Genomic DNA, 16433 nt, shown 5'->3' on the forward strand with positions numbered 1-16433 from the left:
GAAACATGGTGCTGGCTGCGTTATGCTGCATTACTTCAACATGGACGGAGAAGCTGGTCAGAATCGATGGAAAGACGGATGAGGCAATACTGGAGTGGAGCTTCAAATTACAGCAGGTCAACAAAGCGAAATGTACAATCAAAGCTAAAATGGAAAGGTTTCGTTCTAAAATTATTCATTTTAGAATGGCCTAGTTCTAAATATAATTCAAAGTTTTGGCAAAGCCTAAAAATTGATCTTTGCAGATACATCAAATCTGACTGACCTTGATCCATTTTGGAAATAAAGGGCTGAACATTTCTAGATGTGCAAAGCTGGTCTCAAAAGACCTGACAGCTGCAATCGTGGCAAAACGTGATTAATGTCTTGCGGGAGAAACAAATGCCCGCCACACTTTCCAGACAGAGTTTTAATTATTAAACAACTGGACAAAAAACGTGCCTTTTTCATTCCACTTCACTATCCTGTGCTACGCATGTGGCCATATCGTGACAAAAGGTGATGCACTGTAAGCCAATGAATCCTTGCATAAACATGCAATCGGGACGCTCTCATCTGTTCAGCGGCGGCTGGACGTCCCTGAGAAAGACGGAGGCACCGAAGCGACCAGGAGAAACTCGCGCTCGTCACGTGTTGTTTTCTTCCCCGAGTCCATCGCCGCACATCCTCAGACGGCGAATCACGGCATCCCGCGCCGTGTGAGCGCGCTCCGAGTCCGGCGGTGCCTGGGATTGGGTGGAGGGAGGGAGTGGTGGCGGAGGAAGGAGTCACGGGATTGGTAGAGTTCAGCGCCAAACTTGTTGACTCATAACTGAGCTGCTCCTCTCCGTCCATCTCGACTCGGAGCTGTCCGGGGCCAGTGGTGCTGAAACTGTCAAGCTTTCCGACACCGCCTCCAGGGCTGATAGCGCATTCCTCTGATTCCAGGTTCAAGCATTTCCCAAAGTTACGCTCATTTATTTATTTATTTTTGTATCCCCTTTTTGCGTGAAGACTCAAGGCGTCTCATTTGAACGCCGATTTGGAAGAAATCTCCCCACAACCCCGGCGCTCTCTCCAGGAGCGCATCGAGTCCCTTAACGTCAGCCGCTCAAACCGAGGACTCTCCGGACCGGAGCCATGGCTTTCATGGTGAAACACGTGGTGGGAGGGCAGCTGAAGAACCTGACAGGCGGCCTCACGGAGGAGAAATCCGAAGGAGAGAAATCAGACGCCGCCGCGCAGGGAATGACTCAAGAGGAATTTGAACAATATCAGCAACAGTTAGAGGAGGAAAAGTAAGCGCTGACTGAAATATGTTGTGTGGAATAGCAATGAACAGGGAGTTGTTCTCTATTTCGTTGTAACAAAATATGTTAAATATTGTGGCTTATGTGATTCTATGGGTAAAAAAGCGAGGAGCGCTCTGTGCGCGGCGCGCTTTTTTACGCATCAGTGCAATAATAGGAGCGCTCCTCACACAGCTGCTCCTCTCGCCCGGAGGAGCTCTCCATCTCTATGCTCGGGCAAAATAGAAAAAAAAAAGAACTCACGTTTACATTTATTTATTTATTTATTTATTTATTTCGCTGAATACCTTTACTGTGCCGGGGGCGAAAGATGTTCCTGATTATTGTGCGATAGGATGGAAGAAAAATCAGGTGGAACCAAATTTGCATAACTTACTCTAATTAATTCAGAGGCGACTTTCGTCTTTTCTGTGTGAATCTTTGCTCTAATAACGTTTTAATGTCTGTAGTTTTTCCACAAAACTAAAGCCACCGACGAAGTCATGAAATGTAAAAATGCAAGAATTAAATATAACAAGCAGGTCATCAAAGTTGCCCCAGCCTTTAGAGCTGGACTCTACAAAGCCCCGTTAGATGGTCAGTGATGGTCAGTTCATGATGCTGCATGTTAGGACAGAGAAAATGTCCCCGTTTCCTCTGCTGATTCTGGCTTCCTATCACCATCAGCTAACACCTCCATTCTAACACTTTCGTCAAAACTGTCTTTTGGGACCATGTGCAGACATTTTAAGAGTGAGTGGGAGGTGAAGCCATTAACACTCAGCAGAGCCCACCGAGCTCCACAGGAGGGATGCCTGACACTCTTCCATCATGACGTGACCTTCGGTGGGGAAGAATTACTAGTCAGAAGGTGCTAAGCATGAACATAGATCAGGAGGAGAAGCTCCTCCTGCTTAGATGGAAACAGAGTGAGACTTTTGAGGTGAAGTGTGAGCTGCTCACACTGCCATGATGACACATACATACAGGCATTTCATCACCCTGAGCCGCCAGGACACAGCAGTGACACCCTGGGTCAACTGATGCCCTTGAGAGACAGAAGACACGGAAGCTGCACATTGGTGTGCGCTGGCATGGCCTTTCTACGTTTGGCATGTTAATCTGAAGTGATCTCCGGATCACACGAAGAAGTGAAAGGCTCCATCTCAACGAGAAGAGGACCTTTCCTTTGACACAATGAGTGCGAGCATGTCCCTCCTAGTGTTTCTTTGAATTTTGATGCTGCTGCTGCTGATTTCATCCAAGTGTTCATATTTCACCCCTATTCGATGGATTATGTTGTCCTAAGGACACACTCGGATTTCTGCTCTTGCACAAAGTGTTCTCATTTCTTTGTTGTTCTCACTAGACGTTTGACCTCTGGCTATTCAAGCAAGTTTGATTCAGACTGTGTTGCCCGGCTGGCTCGCAATGTCTGTGGCTGGCTGCACATTTACGAATTAACATTCTAGCAGTTGGAAGTGGAGAAAACACTTCCTGCCTGCCCCCTGCTGGAGGCAGCACAAACTGAGGAGACCAGAAGGCTGAATCTCGACTAAGGTTGAGAAGGAAGAGGATTGAGGGCTTAAGAGCTTCCAAGCTTAAAAAAAGAAATATGTATAATAGAGAGGCTTTTTATTTATTTCTCATTTCCTGAAATTATCATTTTCCTTGCCCTACTCGTGTGGTATTTAGTGGCTAAAATATCTCACTGCTAAATGAGAAATAAATAAATATACTGTATGGAATACAATTTCCCCAAATAGATGACTCAAAATATACTGAACTTCTAAACTGTATAACTGATTGCAACTGTACACTTTGTTATCCACAAGTATAATATATTAGATTATGTAAATATCCAACACAACTTTTCCTTTTTCGGCTTGCTGGTAAGAGCTGAAACTGAACAAATACACTGTTGTGCATAAAACTACATCTTATAACATTTTTGTTGACATATTTTAAAATTTTTCAAATTAGACATGAACATTGAAAATGCAACTGCAAAGGTTTTTAATTCTGCATTTACTACCCCCTTGTTTCCTAATGTGTGCCTCAAAACTCTGATTCTGGACGTTTGGACCATTTTACTGTAAAGATAGACCAGAAAGAGCAGAAAATTAAACAAAATACCAAGATGATAAATTAAGGATGGTAATTTTCTTAACACATTTTAGCAACATTTTCTGCTCTTTTAAATCATTTCAAATTGCTGCAAAACTAGTTAGTCTACAGCTTGAATCTTGTGGGAGTTTGGTATTGGTCACAAAAAGAGGTAGTCTTGTCAGTAGAAAATATTAAATGTCTAAAAACTATTTGTAATTGATCATCTTTAAGACAGATATTTATTCATGCCAATATGTGAAAAGCAAGAAAAAAATTGCATCAGTTTTCTTCTAGCCTGTATGAATTAATCTATAGACATCAGGTGCTCAGTGAAGGTCTGAATTCAGGCTTTTCCACCAGCAGCTATCATACCACACACACATATCACAACACTTGAAATTTATTTACATCACAACAATGACTAAAATACATTAAGCTTAATATACATTAATGTCTACCATGTACTCTGCTACTTACAAATCATAAAATATCCAGTGATCACCTCAGTGAATGAGAGGAGGTTGAAAACACTAAATTATTTCCTGAAGTGGTTGACGATGACATATGGTCAGTCTGATTCTGTAACACGTCGGTTGCTGTGTGTAGTACATAGAAATGAGCTACAAATGGAGGATCTGGTGGAGCACATGTTGCATGTTTGGCCATGTGCTTTCGATCTATTGGTGTTTCATCACACTGGTAAAGAGGACAAAGGATTTCGGAGGAGTGGGATTTGCAAATATATCCAGAATTCTATTCCTGGATCACGAGAAACGAATGATGTTCCAAGATAACAAAGGGGGATTCATTGAAAGGTCGTAACTTGTCGCAGACTGTCCAGACCAAGTTAAGCTTTAGGTTAACTTTGGGTCCATTAGCAAGTAGCTGGAGCTGAAGAGGAAAGATATTACATCCTGTGGCAGGTGTGGAAAAGGGTGAAGACATCTCCATTTTGCTAGTCCACGACAATGACACTACTGTTCCACATTACCCTCCATGACCCAGCCTGGTAAAAACAAGCCCCTTCTTCTATGCTTTGCTGAACCTATTGAGAAACGATTACTTGCTGGAGGTCTGGACTCTGTTTCAATTTTGAATTTTACCCAACCACTAGCATTTGGCCGTGACGTACGGACTAAATGGCTTTGTTCTCTTCCACCACTACCATTGCTGAAACTACAGGCAGACTACAATTCAGGAACACACAGCAGAAAATCGAAGTTATCGCTTACAATTTCTATTTCTGTTCGCTGGTTGGCCTGGCTGAAATTCTACCAGAGAAATGCAGCTCCACAGAAGAAATCCCATCACGTAGGAAGGCAATGATCAGGCTATCCATGACCCAGACCAAGTTGGAAACTTGAAACTGTTTTTTTCCATGTTCAGATTAATTGATAGAGGCTTAATATGAAGAAGATATTGGCATGTTGGATTCTGATTTTCAAGAAACCTAATAATTATTAGGAGGTGACCTTTCTTTGCCGTGTTTGGTTCAAAGTAGAGCTTTTCTCAAGCTTTTACTCCCTACAGAACATTCTGCCTGAAGGCTGTAATTTCCTTCCTGTCTTGCAGACAAGAACGAGAAGCTAATTTTGCCCAGAAGAAAGCAGAGAGGGCTACAGTCAGAACCCATTTTCGGGAAAAGTACAGACTACCGAAGGTAATTTAAAAATGCATGTACCTCAGCTTCTCAGACAAATGCGCAAAACTAACCTTGGCGTGTTTTCTCGCCACGTGTTCCCCCACTTCAGAATGAGCTCGACGAGACCCAGATCCAGCAGGCAGGGGACGACGTGGTGCTGCCCACAGAGCTGGCCAAGATGATCGCTGAGGACAACCAGGAGGAGGCGCACAAGCAGTCCGTGCTGGGCCAGCTGTCCAACATCCAGAACGTGGACATCGATCAGCTGAAGGACAAAGCCCAGGCCACGCTGGAAGACCTCAAGAAGCAGACGGAAAACTGCAATCTCATGTGAAGTGGGCCTGAGCTGCTCCAGGAAACAGAGTTTCACTTGTGGAGAAATTTATCAGAGGCAGAGCTTCTCCAGGTGTAGACATTTTCTCATTGCTTTGGTTGGATGTCAGTTAGCAGAGTTGCATAATTATAGTTTTATGGGGATCAAAATCAAACTGGAGCCTATGAGATCTTTGGCTCACCTTCTAACCAGTTAAAACCATTTTGAGTCTTAATCATCCTGAATGTTGTCCACGTTTTTACGAGAAAAAGAAAAAAGAAAAAGTCAGAAAATGAGCCAATTTGCACTCTGATAAAACTGAAACCAGTGAGATCATTTCTGCAGGTTCGAGCAAGTTCTCCTCTTGGTAAATTTGTACAGTGCACCAGGTCCTTCATTCCCTGTATTCCCATTCTCCTTCGCTCTCTGTACCTGGCCAGTGACAACACCATGCAGTTCTGCAGCAGAGGTCGTAGCAGTGTGTATGTGTGTGTTTTTTCCTCCCCTTTTGTCTCCAAAACTCAGCAGAGGAGTTTCATTGGCTAAGGCATGCATCTCCAATAAAGTCAGGACCGCTGGGGTCAGCTGCTCAGTTGGAACAACAACACACATGCACAAGCTGAACACTCAGGGCCGGCCTAAGTTAGAACTGGGCTCCAAAACAAAATTTGATTTAGAAGACCTACCCCCACCAGAGTTTCTACAACCACTTTTAGTGTGCATTACTTCTTCATTCTTTTTTACTAAACAGTGGTTGATAAAAAAGTGTTTCAGAAGGTGAAAACAGCCAGCAGACCCTGGATATTGGGTACTTTTTCTGACTTATTCATACGCTTTTGCAGCATTGCAGAGTTAGGCAGAACGGGTGAGTCTGACCGGTCCTGCTTACAAGCTACAAAAAAGTTATCAGTCATTTTCAAGCATATTCTTCAGCCGTTGTGTATCAGTTTTGTTTCTGGGTGTAGTTAAGTATTTTGTCAAACTATGACAATTATTAGCCATAGTAATGCTCAAGCGGTTCTTATCGACTTTCTCTTGAGAAAGACGAGTGATTCTGAGCTCCGACTTAAACTCTTGAGTCGTCTCCTGTTGGGATTAACATTAGCTTACAGAATGACACAAACATTTATAAGTACATCAAAGAAATATTCTTAAAATTATCAGGTATCAAAGCAGGTACGAAATGTCCCTAAAACGGCATTGAAATACCTCATAGTTGGTCTTGTGGCGAGAAGCTTAATCTTGAATGCAAAAGAGTCGGGTACAAAATCAGACTACAAAAGTGTGAAATGGTAAGTTAGCCAAATGACCAGCATTCTGGTCAGAATTAGAGGACTCTTTGAGGACCCTGCTGGCCTGGGGGCCCTAAACAGCCTTGAGCCGGCTCTGCACACCAGCTCATGTTAATTACACAAACAGAATCGGACAATTTAATGGGCGACAACTTGTTTGGAACAACCAAAAGGTTAATCTTCCGTGACATTTGTTTTTGCTGTTGTTTTTGCAGCATTTCTTGTGAGCCTCGTTGGTCAGGGCTGAAGCTCCAAGATAAATGAATCGCTTTCTGAGCGGTTAATTTATTAAATCATTTTTCTCTTTATTTCTTTTGGTTTTGCTAAAACCTACAAATTATTACTCACTTGTTTAGGTGTGAAGACTTGCAGTGATGAATGCTTTACATCAGGGGTGTCCAAAGTCAGTCGTCGATGGCCGGCATCCTGCATGTTTTAGTTCTCTCCCTGGTTTAATGCACCTGGATCAAATGATGGCTCATTAGAAGGCCTAAGAGGAACATTGACTTGCTGAAAAGGTTGTTACTATCACCAGGGAGAGAACTAAAACATGCAGGATGCTGGCCCTCGAGGACTGACTTTGGACACCTCTGCTTTACATGAACATGTAACTGTGTGCAAAGTTAATCGGCTTCCATGCAATACCATTTCTGTCCACTATATATATATATATATATATATACATATATATAAATTGTGTGTGAATCTGTTTATATGCTGCTTTCTGATGGCTGCTCAGATTGGTAGAAAGGAAATGCTTTCAGTCGTATGCCAAAGCCTTTGTTGATAACACTCCGACCAACGCAGAGGAAATGGCACGGATACATCAGATTGTTTGCCTCTGGTGTGTGCATAAATCCAGCTGAGTCTACATGCAGATATTTATGTTCTATGTAGAGTTCTGTGCTGTTTGGCTCCAGCAGGTTGACTCTCACCATTTTCAGCAACGCGTTGAGTCTTGTGGTGTCGTCATCCGTCCCACGATCCTCGCCTCGTCCTCCACCTCATCTGCCATCTCAGTATTTGCGTTTTCGTGCTGGTGGATGTTGTGTTGTTAAGCCAGTGTGATGTGCTAAACGGCGTCTTTGTGAAAGGAAAAAAAAATAACGAATCCGTTCCTGTAGCTGGGGAGTGCTTGTAACATAACAGTCAGTCAAGTCAGTGTGGGGTTAAAGTGGCATCCTGCCTGTAAGGAGGGGATTCAGTGTTGCATTAATGTAAAATACATTTTATTTTACGTGTCCAAATTTTAGACTTTTGTTCTAATTTCTGTATGGCAGGATTTTCGTCTTTTATGTAGCGGAAGCTTACTGTTCTGTGATTCCTCAAAATTAAACGGAAATTTTCTTTCGTTACGTGCCACGCTGCTACTGAGTGAAGGCTGAGGCAATACGTTTTGAGTGCAATGGTTAATTTCTTGTGATAGAGGATATTATATTCGTAACATATAAATAACACAGGAGGAAAGTTGCAATAACTTATTTTTAAACAAAGCTACTAGAATCTGCCATTAAAGATCAGAACATGGTATCAATAGTTGGAAGCCAAGCCATAAAGTACAAACTATTTGTTTTATATAGGTGTGAAACTTGAAATCAATAACTCAATAATCCTAATACACAAGTGTAAATTCTGTGCTGTTATCCTGTGAATCTGATTTTTAAGGAAAAGGCTGCAATGGCAGTCTCTTCTTGATCTTTGGCTGTTTCACTGTATGTCTGTAACTGTGCGAGTTCTTCGGTGATGTTCTTTTTTGAGTTTTAACTGCAATAAACACATTTTTATGACGCTGTGGTTCATTTCGCTTTTGTCTCAACATTTTTGGTAAAACTGCAGCAGCCTGAACACTAGAGGGAGACAAAAATACACCGAGGAACGCACAGCGATGGCAGGCAAGGTGGGGGTTTCTACTCCCATTTAGCGTTGGATGGTAAAAATTCACAACATGGTAAATGTCCTGTGAAATAGAATTTAATATGGGTGGAATGTTAAATTAACTTTAGTTTATGCAACAAACTCCTTTATATAGAAACTATGGAGTCTACAGCAAATCCAACAACATGTATTCACTTCAAATGCAAAACACCCAATTTGATCCAAATAAAGTGCAGTTCTACACAATTAAAGTGTATATTTATTAGCTAGTTGTTCTGAAATGAAGGAAATTAACCACATTTTTATGAAAAAACTATTTTCATGAAAATAAAAAAAACAGAGATCTATGAAATTTTTATCAAATTCATGAGTCCCTGGTCATCATGCCTCTGTGCAGAAAGATAAATATTTGCAGTCCTAGTCAAAAGTACTAGAACATTACTCCCCATTATTTAGTTTCTTTGTTCTTCATTTACCATTTGCAAAAGCTTCAACAGCCATTTAACTTTGTCACTTTTTGCCACATTGCAACCACAAACTCCAGTGTATTCTATTGGGATTGTGTGTAATATTCCCCCACAAAACTTGACGCCGTTTGTTCACTAATGCTTAGCAATCTACTGAGGGATTTAACAGAACAGTTGTACTTAGATTAAATTACACATAATTATACTCTGTTTACTGATTACTTCTGAAGTGCATGTTTAAACGTGCAAATTATTTATTCATGTGTTTGTCTAAAATAAGTTATTGGAGCCTTGGGTAAATTTCATCCTGGGCATCCAACTGTTCTGGGCAGCCCCTGCAAAAACTGGCACAAGCTACTTGAGGGGGTAGACGTGGAGCAACTTAACCCCCCCCGCCCCCCTAAAAAAAGAAGTTAGTTACCATTTCAATGGCAGGAAAGCCTGAGTTATTGCTGGTTTTCAAGTGTGGTGTGAAAAGGAATAGCTGTAAAATATATTGATGCCGAACCCCTCCCTATTGATAGGCTGCAGTGCGTGAACAATCTTCACCCTGGAAAGACACTGGGCCACTGCATGGCCAATCTGACACAATTAGGGTGAAACGGGCCAGAAAATAGCATTCTCCCCTATTCTCCTCTCTCAACCGGGGCTTAAAACTGAGCAGAATGACAGAGAGGGAGGGGTACGGTGACAATTAGCGAAGAGCTGTAAGAGAAAGCAGCCATTCCTGGTCTGGTGAAAGCTGGAGCAGAAAAGTTGCAGATGTGACCTTTCTGTAATGGAATGCATTTTGCAAGCTCCCCTCCTGGCTGCTGCTTTAACTTGTGTTTTGCGAGAGGAAGCCAAGGGGGGAAGACCACACAGATCCGTGGTTTCGTGCAAGCAAAATTATAACCAGTTTTCATCCAGCCTGTCTCTTCCTACAGTGCCTGGTAAAAATCTGCATAGCCCTCGAACCTTTTCACAATTTGTAACATGCCAGCCCAGAGCTGGGTTCACAAATGCAGCTCAGCCTTTGCTGGATTAATCATTTGAAGAACCACATGTAGCAGCAGCTATACAGCTGCCATGTTTACAGCTATGGTGTCTGAACTGGATTTAGGTCTGGGCTTTGACTGAGCCATTCTAACAAAGGAGTGTACTTTCAGCTAAACCATTTCAAGATTCAAGATTATGTTATTGATCCCCACAAGGAAATTATTTTGTCCAAATAGCACAAAATAATAAAAAAAATGTCAATAGAGTTAAGAAAATAGAAGATAATCAAAGTTTACTCACACGTTTGCAGTAAGTTTAACCAACACCCCAGATGGTTTTTTTTTTTTGGACCCTGCTGCCCTATATTTAGCTCCATCCATCTTCCCATCCACTATGATGAGCTTTCATGTCCCAGATGAAGAAAAGCATCCCTACAGCATGATACTGCCACCACCAAGTGACCATGTACAATGCTAATTTCCCTTATTTTTGTCATGTGTGGTGGTTGAGAGGTGGTGAGGAGAGACGCAGAGACCCAGGTTGTAGATGAATTTAATGAATGATGAATTTAATGAAGATGCTCAAAAACAGTCCAGATCAGGCGGCACGGCAGAAAGATTAGCACACAACTAAATACCGGTAGCAACTGAAAACCTGAAGACTGAAAACGAGAGCTAGACCAGCACAGGACTTAACAGTTCGACTGTGAAGGTAAGCAGACCAACGATGAATGACGTAAACACAACGAGGATCCGACAAGAGACAGAGACAACAGGTGGGACTAAATACACAGGGAGGGTAATCAAGGAGTGAGACACACCTGGGAACCAATCAACGGGGAGACGCAGAAACAACAGAGACTCAGGACAGAAACTGAACACAGAAAAACCTTAAAATAAATACACAGAAACACGGATCATGACCATTTTCTTCTACATGTGCGCTCTCTTCCCTATGGCATGTGGCTACATATTAAAAATGTTTATTTATTAATTAAAATGTTTACATTCTCCAGAATAACACTGGCTTCTTTGCTTCATGTCTGACCTGTCAGTCTGGGTGGACCACCATCACTCAGTAGGTTTGCAGTTGATCCATATCCTTTTCCCTGGTTCTGAATTAAAGTGTCGTCCTTGAGATGTTCAAAGTTTAGAATCTCAACCTGCTCTCTGCTTGTTGTTCACAAATGTTCTCTAACAAACAACCTTCACGGAACAGCCGTGGTGATACAGTGGTTGCAAGTGGATTTTATTCACCAATTAAGCGACTTTTGAAGGCAGCTGGTTGCACTGGGTTTTTTAATGAGGTGCAAAATTAAAGGTAAACACAAACGCCACAAACCTGACACTTTTCTCTCTCTCTCTCTCTCTCTCTCTCTGCGATAAATAAATAAAACGTAGCCTATATTAATTTCCTTCTTACTCCACAAATACGCACTACTTTGTGTTGACCTATCACATGAAATCCAAGTAAACCACAGTGAAGTGTGGGCTTGAATTTGACATGTCAGACAATATGATTACTTTACCAGTGCGCTGCAGTTTCTCGGATTTGTGGAGCTGGAAGCGGGTTTCCAATCTGCGACCAATCATTGACCAGGATAGTAAATGAAAGAAGAGGAAAGGAGGGGAGCCAGAGGGACGGAGGGGGGGGGGACTTTTTCCTTTCTTTTTTTCGACAGAGGGAGGGGTGTTGTGGAGAAATGCTCGGCGGACCGTGAAGCGTTACAGCCAGAAGCAGGACAAAGACGCGAGTAGCGGGGCAGCATGACAGAACTATGTCTTCAAAAACAACTCTGGGAAGCGTGGATGGATGCTAAAAGTTATACTTTTTGAGTGAAGCGAACCGAGGAGTTGTGAGAAACATTAGTACTAAGAGCGGAACTCTTGTTGACTTTGGATAGCTCTCAGACTGCAGTCCGGAGGATCCTGGTTTGGAAAGCGCACACTTCCAGAGATGACTGTTTCTGCGCTCTTTCTCTACTTCGCAGCCGCTCCTGGTTGTTTCTGCTGTTACGAAGCCCGGCAACAGGAAGCGAGACCAACACCGGTGCAGGTTTGTGGAACATTTGCACAAACACCTCGTTGGTAACAGAAACTCCGTCGGACCTTCGCTTGCTTGACTTGTTCCGATCCTGATGTGCTCGTCACACGCCTCAAATTTCAGCCAAGCATGAGATGTCAGTGCAGCTCGCTGGCGCTTCTCCTGTGGCTGCTGGTGGCTTTGGACGCCCAGCTAGTTTGCTGGCAGGCGATCCTGAAGTGCCACAACGAGCCCGAGTGTGAGCTCGCCTACAACCAGTACTTGGCGGCATGCGAGGGGAACATCCACGGGACGAGGAGCCAGTGCCCGAGCCACTGCATCCAGGCACTAATCCGGCTCAACAACACCCGCAGCGGGCCGGATCTGGAGACCTGCGACTGCGCGCAGGACCCGAGCTGCCTCGGCGCGAAGCGGGCCATCGAGCCGTGCCTTCCCCGCAGACACCCCAGCGATGCAGGGGGCATCGGCTGCATGGAGGCCCGCCAGCGGTGTGAGGAGGACAGCAGCTGCCACGCCTCTCTCACGGCCTACCTCTCGTACTGCGGGCAGCTGTTCAACGGCAGGCGGTGCTCCTCCAGGTGCAAGGCCACCATCCAGCAGATGCTGTTCATCCCGAACGGCATGCTGCTGAACCGCTGCGTTTGTGACGGCGTGGAGAGACCTTTCTGCGAGGTAGTCAAGGAGAACATGAGCAAACTTTGCTCCATCGGGGACCACAGCGCTGCTTCCGACCAGCCTGAAGTTGAGGAGATCTACGACGATGAGGATGACGATCGAAAAGTTGACAGAGATGAGGGTTACACTGGCAGCTCCTCTGCGTGCCAGAGGTTACCCAGCTTCCTGATGTTTGTCTTTCTATGGATATTATTCTGAGGAGATGGATTGCCGACTGGAATGTTTGGATTTATCAATCAAAGGGAGACCCTTTTTCTTTGAGAGCGCAAACCCCACGATGAAGGTTACGGCTGGGCCTCTCTGACACAGAGCGCAGAAAGTGTTGTCAAAAATACCTTAACTGTTTTTCCTTTTACGTGAAAGGAAATTACCTGAAGCAGACTTTTGTTGGGAACATTTTGAGTGCCTTTAAACAGCTCTTGTTTATTTGGTTAGCTTTCATTGCTTCTTAAAGTGTGGCTTTATTAAGACTTTAGGCAAACACTGGAGCCGTTCAGCCTCTGTTTGCTCTCCTCTCCATTGCAGAGGCCTTAGCATTGTTGCAGTAACCACACTTCAAATATTTGTGGGAACCCGGACAGGCGAGGGTGTGGGTCTGACTACTTAAATTAACTGAAGTGCTTCTCTAGCACTCCTGCTTGTCCCCCTCCCCCATCCAGAGATTGTTTTATTGAACTCTTCCTGACTTCTCCCCAACCCTCTCTTCCTCCTCTCTGCAGCCTGGACCCCCTAAAAGCTTTTAAAAGCTCCCTGACTTTATTATTGCTTTCACACGGCCACAACACTTTGAGAGAATCTGTCAGCTGCCAAAATGGGTGAACATAAAATGTCTGCATTTTGTTCTCAGCTTTTGCTGAAGTCATCAAAAAGCAGAACTTTTCTCTTAACCTAATTTGTAGTTTAAAACACGAGGAAATGTCTTCATTTATTGAAAAACATGAAGTAGGGGAGTAAAATCATTATCTAAGTACACACTTCACAATTATAATAAAAAGTTATGCAAACATAAAATAAAAAAATGAGGAAATGAGGCATCCTGGAGAGTTAAATGTGTGTTTCTGTGTCTTATTTAAGGATATCTTAATTGATTTTTATTATTTTTTTTGTCACCAGTTTCTTTTGCAAATGTCTGTAAACAGGCAAAGCTCAAAATAGCACAAGAGATTGTTACTTGCACAAATTCACAGTGAGGTTTATTGCTTTCAAACACATGCCTTGAATGCTTTTACAGTGCTAGTTTTAGGCTGCGTGAATTAGCCACGCACCACATTTAAACCGAGGTGCTAATGTGACCCATTTAAACGTCTGCACCGATAGAAAACGTGATTCAAACCAGCGTCTGTTTGTTTTTTCACTCTCATCCCATGTCTTCCTCGTCGTTGAGCTGTTTTAATCATGGAGGGAAAGTTGCAGTGATGCTGCCGTCTTTGCCACTTGAAATTAAATCTCGAGCTATGTTGTGTGTTAAATTATAAATCTAGAATATGAAGAACGTGTATCTATTTTACAATTGTGTGCAGTAAAAAAAAAAAAAGGGTTTCACCTACATCCAATTAGGATAAACATACAAATGTAGATCAGATTCAGTCTGAAGAAGCCAGAGAGTTTTGCATTGTTTCTAGAAAAGTAGCAATAATATGGATTTAGAGAAAGCTCTTCCCCATGGAGGTTTTATAATAAAATATGTATGACCTAAACAAGTGTCATGTTGTGTTTTGTCAAAGGAGTGAATCAGTATATGGAGTTTTAAAGACAATATGTCTGGGTTATTTGTTTGCCATACATTTCGTCAAAACCTGAGGAGAATTTTTAATCTGTATGTGTGCAAAGCCTGTAGTGATACCACAGAGATTTGGAGCTGTGATTGGAACAAAAGGTAGTTCTACAAAGTTTTGACTCAGTGGGGCTAAGCACATCTGCACCCCCACTCTTCATTTTTTCATGTATTATTTCCCTTTTCACTTCGCAATTATGACTTGCTTTGTTTTACTTTATCGCGTTAAATCACAGTAAATAACATAGAGGTTTGTTGTAACGTGAGAAAATGTAAAACGTTCAAAAGGTGCAACCACTTTTCCTGCGCGTGGTGAAAGGTTTACTTAATCTGTCAGATAAAGCAACTGAACAAAATATTCAGTCATCCATCCATCATGTGCATTCATTTGATTTATTTTGTTGCAAACAAAACAAGTCAAATATATGGCACTAGATTATGTTTTTTTGTTTGTTTAAAAGTTGGACTATTACAACTAACAGATCATCTGGTTGGCAATTTTTTTTTTTTTTTTTTTTTTTACATTTTCAGATATTCAAATTGTTTTCTAGTCATGTCATTGAGTTGATCTGATTTCCCTGAGAAAATGGTTTGATTGCCCAGATATTATTGTCCAGGGAAAAAAATCAGTTCATCAGCAAAATCGTGCACTTTCAATCATTGTAGCACAATAGTTTTTTGTTTTTTTTTCATCACTGCCATTTGTTTCTAAAAAGGTATAGTCTACAGAAAGACTTAATGGCAGAAAGGTCTAGTCTGACCTTCCTGCCATTAATTACTGCAATTCAACTTTTAAAGTTTCTGTCATATCTGTGACTTTATATTCAAAGTAAAACAGCTGATGTCTTCCAGGTAATTGATTTTATACTTGTTTGCAAGGGGTTTGTCAGTATATCCTCATGCTCTCATTGACATCATGAAATACAACAAATGACCACCAAATATAAGAATGTATTGTCAAACTGTCTTTCCTGTTTCAGCGTTACACTGTCTCACTAAGCCCTGCATGTGGCTGTTTTCCCTGCTGATTCTTAAGGGATTAGGTCAGTGTAATTGAAACCTAGTGAGGAATTTTAAGTGTCTAGTCATTGCTCAATCCACTTTTACTGGAAACAAATGGCAGTTCAGGAGTCTATGTTAAGGCTTCAGTTAAAATGATACCATCAGCCCTGTAAGAAAAACTGTTAAAAGCTTTACTTGGCATTTTAGACGTCGACAACATGACCCACTTTAAAAGCGAGTTGCCATTTGGAGCTTCTAAGATATCTACAAGTCATTGACAAACTATAAAAGAGCCATTAGGTGTTGCTGCTTAGTGTGAGCAACACATCTGTTCTGTCAGAACAAATGTGAACGGGCAATAGCAGGTGGGGAAGAATAGACGCTAAACCCATCATTTATTTGAAGGCTGAGATATTGCCTTATTAAAGTATTTATACTATTTGTACTTTTTCACAGTCATGCCATCTCAAAATCAAAATCTACAATGCATATTATGTTGATATTAAGTGACACTCAAGCATTAAGTAGTGCGTAATTGTGAAGTGGGAGGAAAATACCATGAAGCTAAAAATATTTTTCTTAAAAAAAATAGTCTGAAAAGTGTTGTTTGCTGTCTAACCAGCTTGTTGAAAATAGCAAAGTATGACTTCTTAAGGCTTTCTTTCAAAAGCAGCTGCATGTATAATAACCACAAATTACACACAGATACCCTCTACCAGTTCTGAAGGCTACTGGTTGCACTGGTTTATTTAGGGGTATCAGAGTAAACGGGACTGAATACACAGGCACTCCACACTTTTCAGATTTTTATTTGTAAAACAATGAGGAAATGAAAGCCAGAAATGCCTCCATCACAATAACATGTTACTTTGTGTTCGTCCATAGCATCAAATCTTGATCAAATACATTGAAGTTTGAAATTGTTTAACTAAATGTATATAAGTTGATGTTGTGAGAAGCCTTTTGCATTCCGCTCCATGTGAGCAAACAGGTGG

At 42.0% G+C, this 16433-nt stretch overlaps 2 protein-coding genes across 2 annotated transcripts; both read left to right on the top strand.

Moving 5' to 3' along the window:
- Window positions 1–472: 472 nt before the first annotated feature.
- On the top strand, window positions 473–8411 carry cplx3b (complexin 3b). Its single transcript, XM_014993342.2, has 3 exons — window positions 473–1277; window positions 4950–5037; window positions 5129–8411. Exons 1-3 carry the CDS (start codon window positions 1120–1122, stop codon window positions 5351–5353), a joined length of 471 nt encoding a protein of 156 aa, XP_014848828.1. The 5' UTR covers window positions 473–1119; the 3' UTR covers window positions 5354–8411.
- A 3052-nt stretch (window positions 8412–11463) lies between these two features.
- LOC106921576 (growth arrest-specific protein 1) lies at window positions 11464–14362 on the top strand. The gene has a single exon (XM_014993344.2). It carries the CDS (start codon window positions 12117–12119, stop codon window positions 12858–12860), a length of 744 nt encoding a protein of 247 aa, XP_014848830.2. The 5' UTR covers window positions 11464–12116; the 3' UTR covers window positions 12861–14362.
- Window positions 14363–16433: the final 2071 nt, after the last annotated feature.

This window comes from Poecilia mexicana, unplaced genomic scaffold, assembly GCF_051168715.1.
Source record: "Poecilia mexicana isolate PSO_F unplaced genomic scaffold, ASM5116871v1 scaffold_3, whole genome shotgun sequence".
NCBI lineage: Eukaryota > Metazoa > Chordata > Actinopteri > Cyprinodontiformes > Poeciliidae > Poecilia > Poecilia mexicana.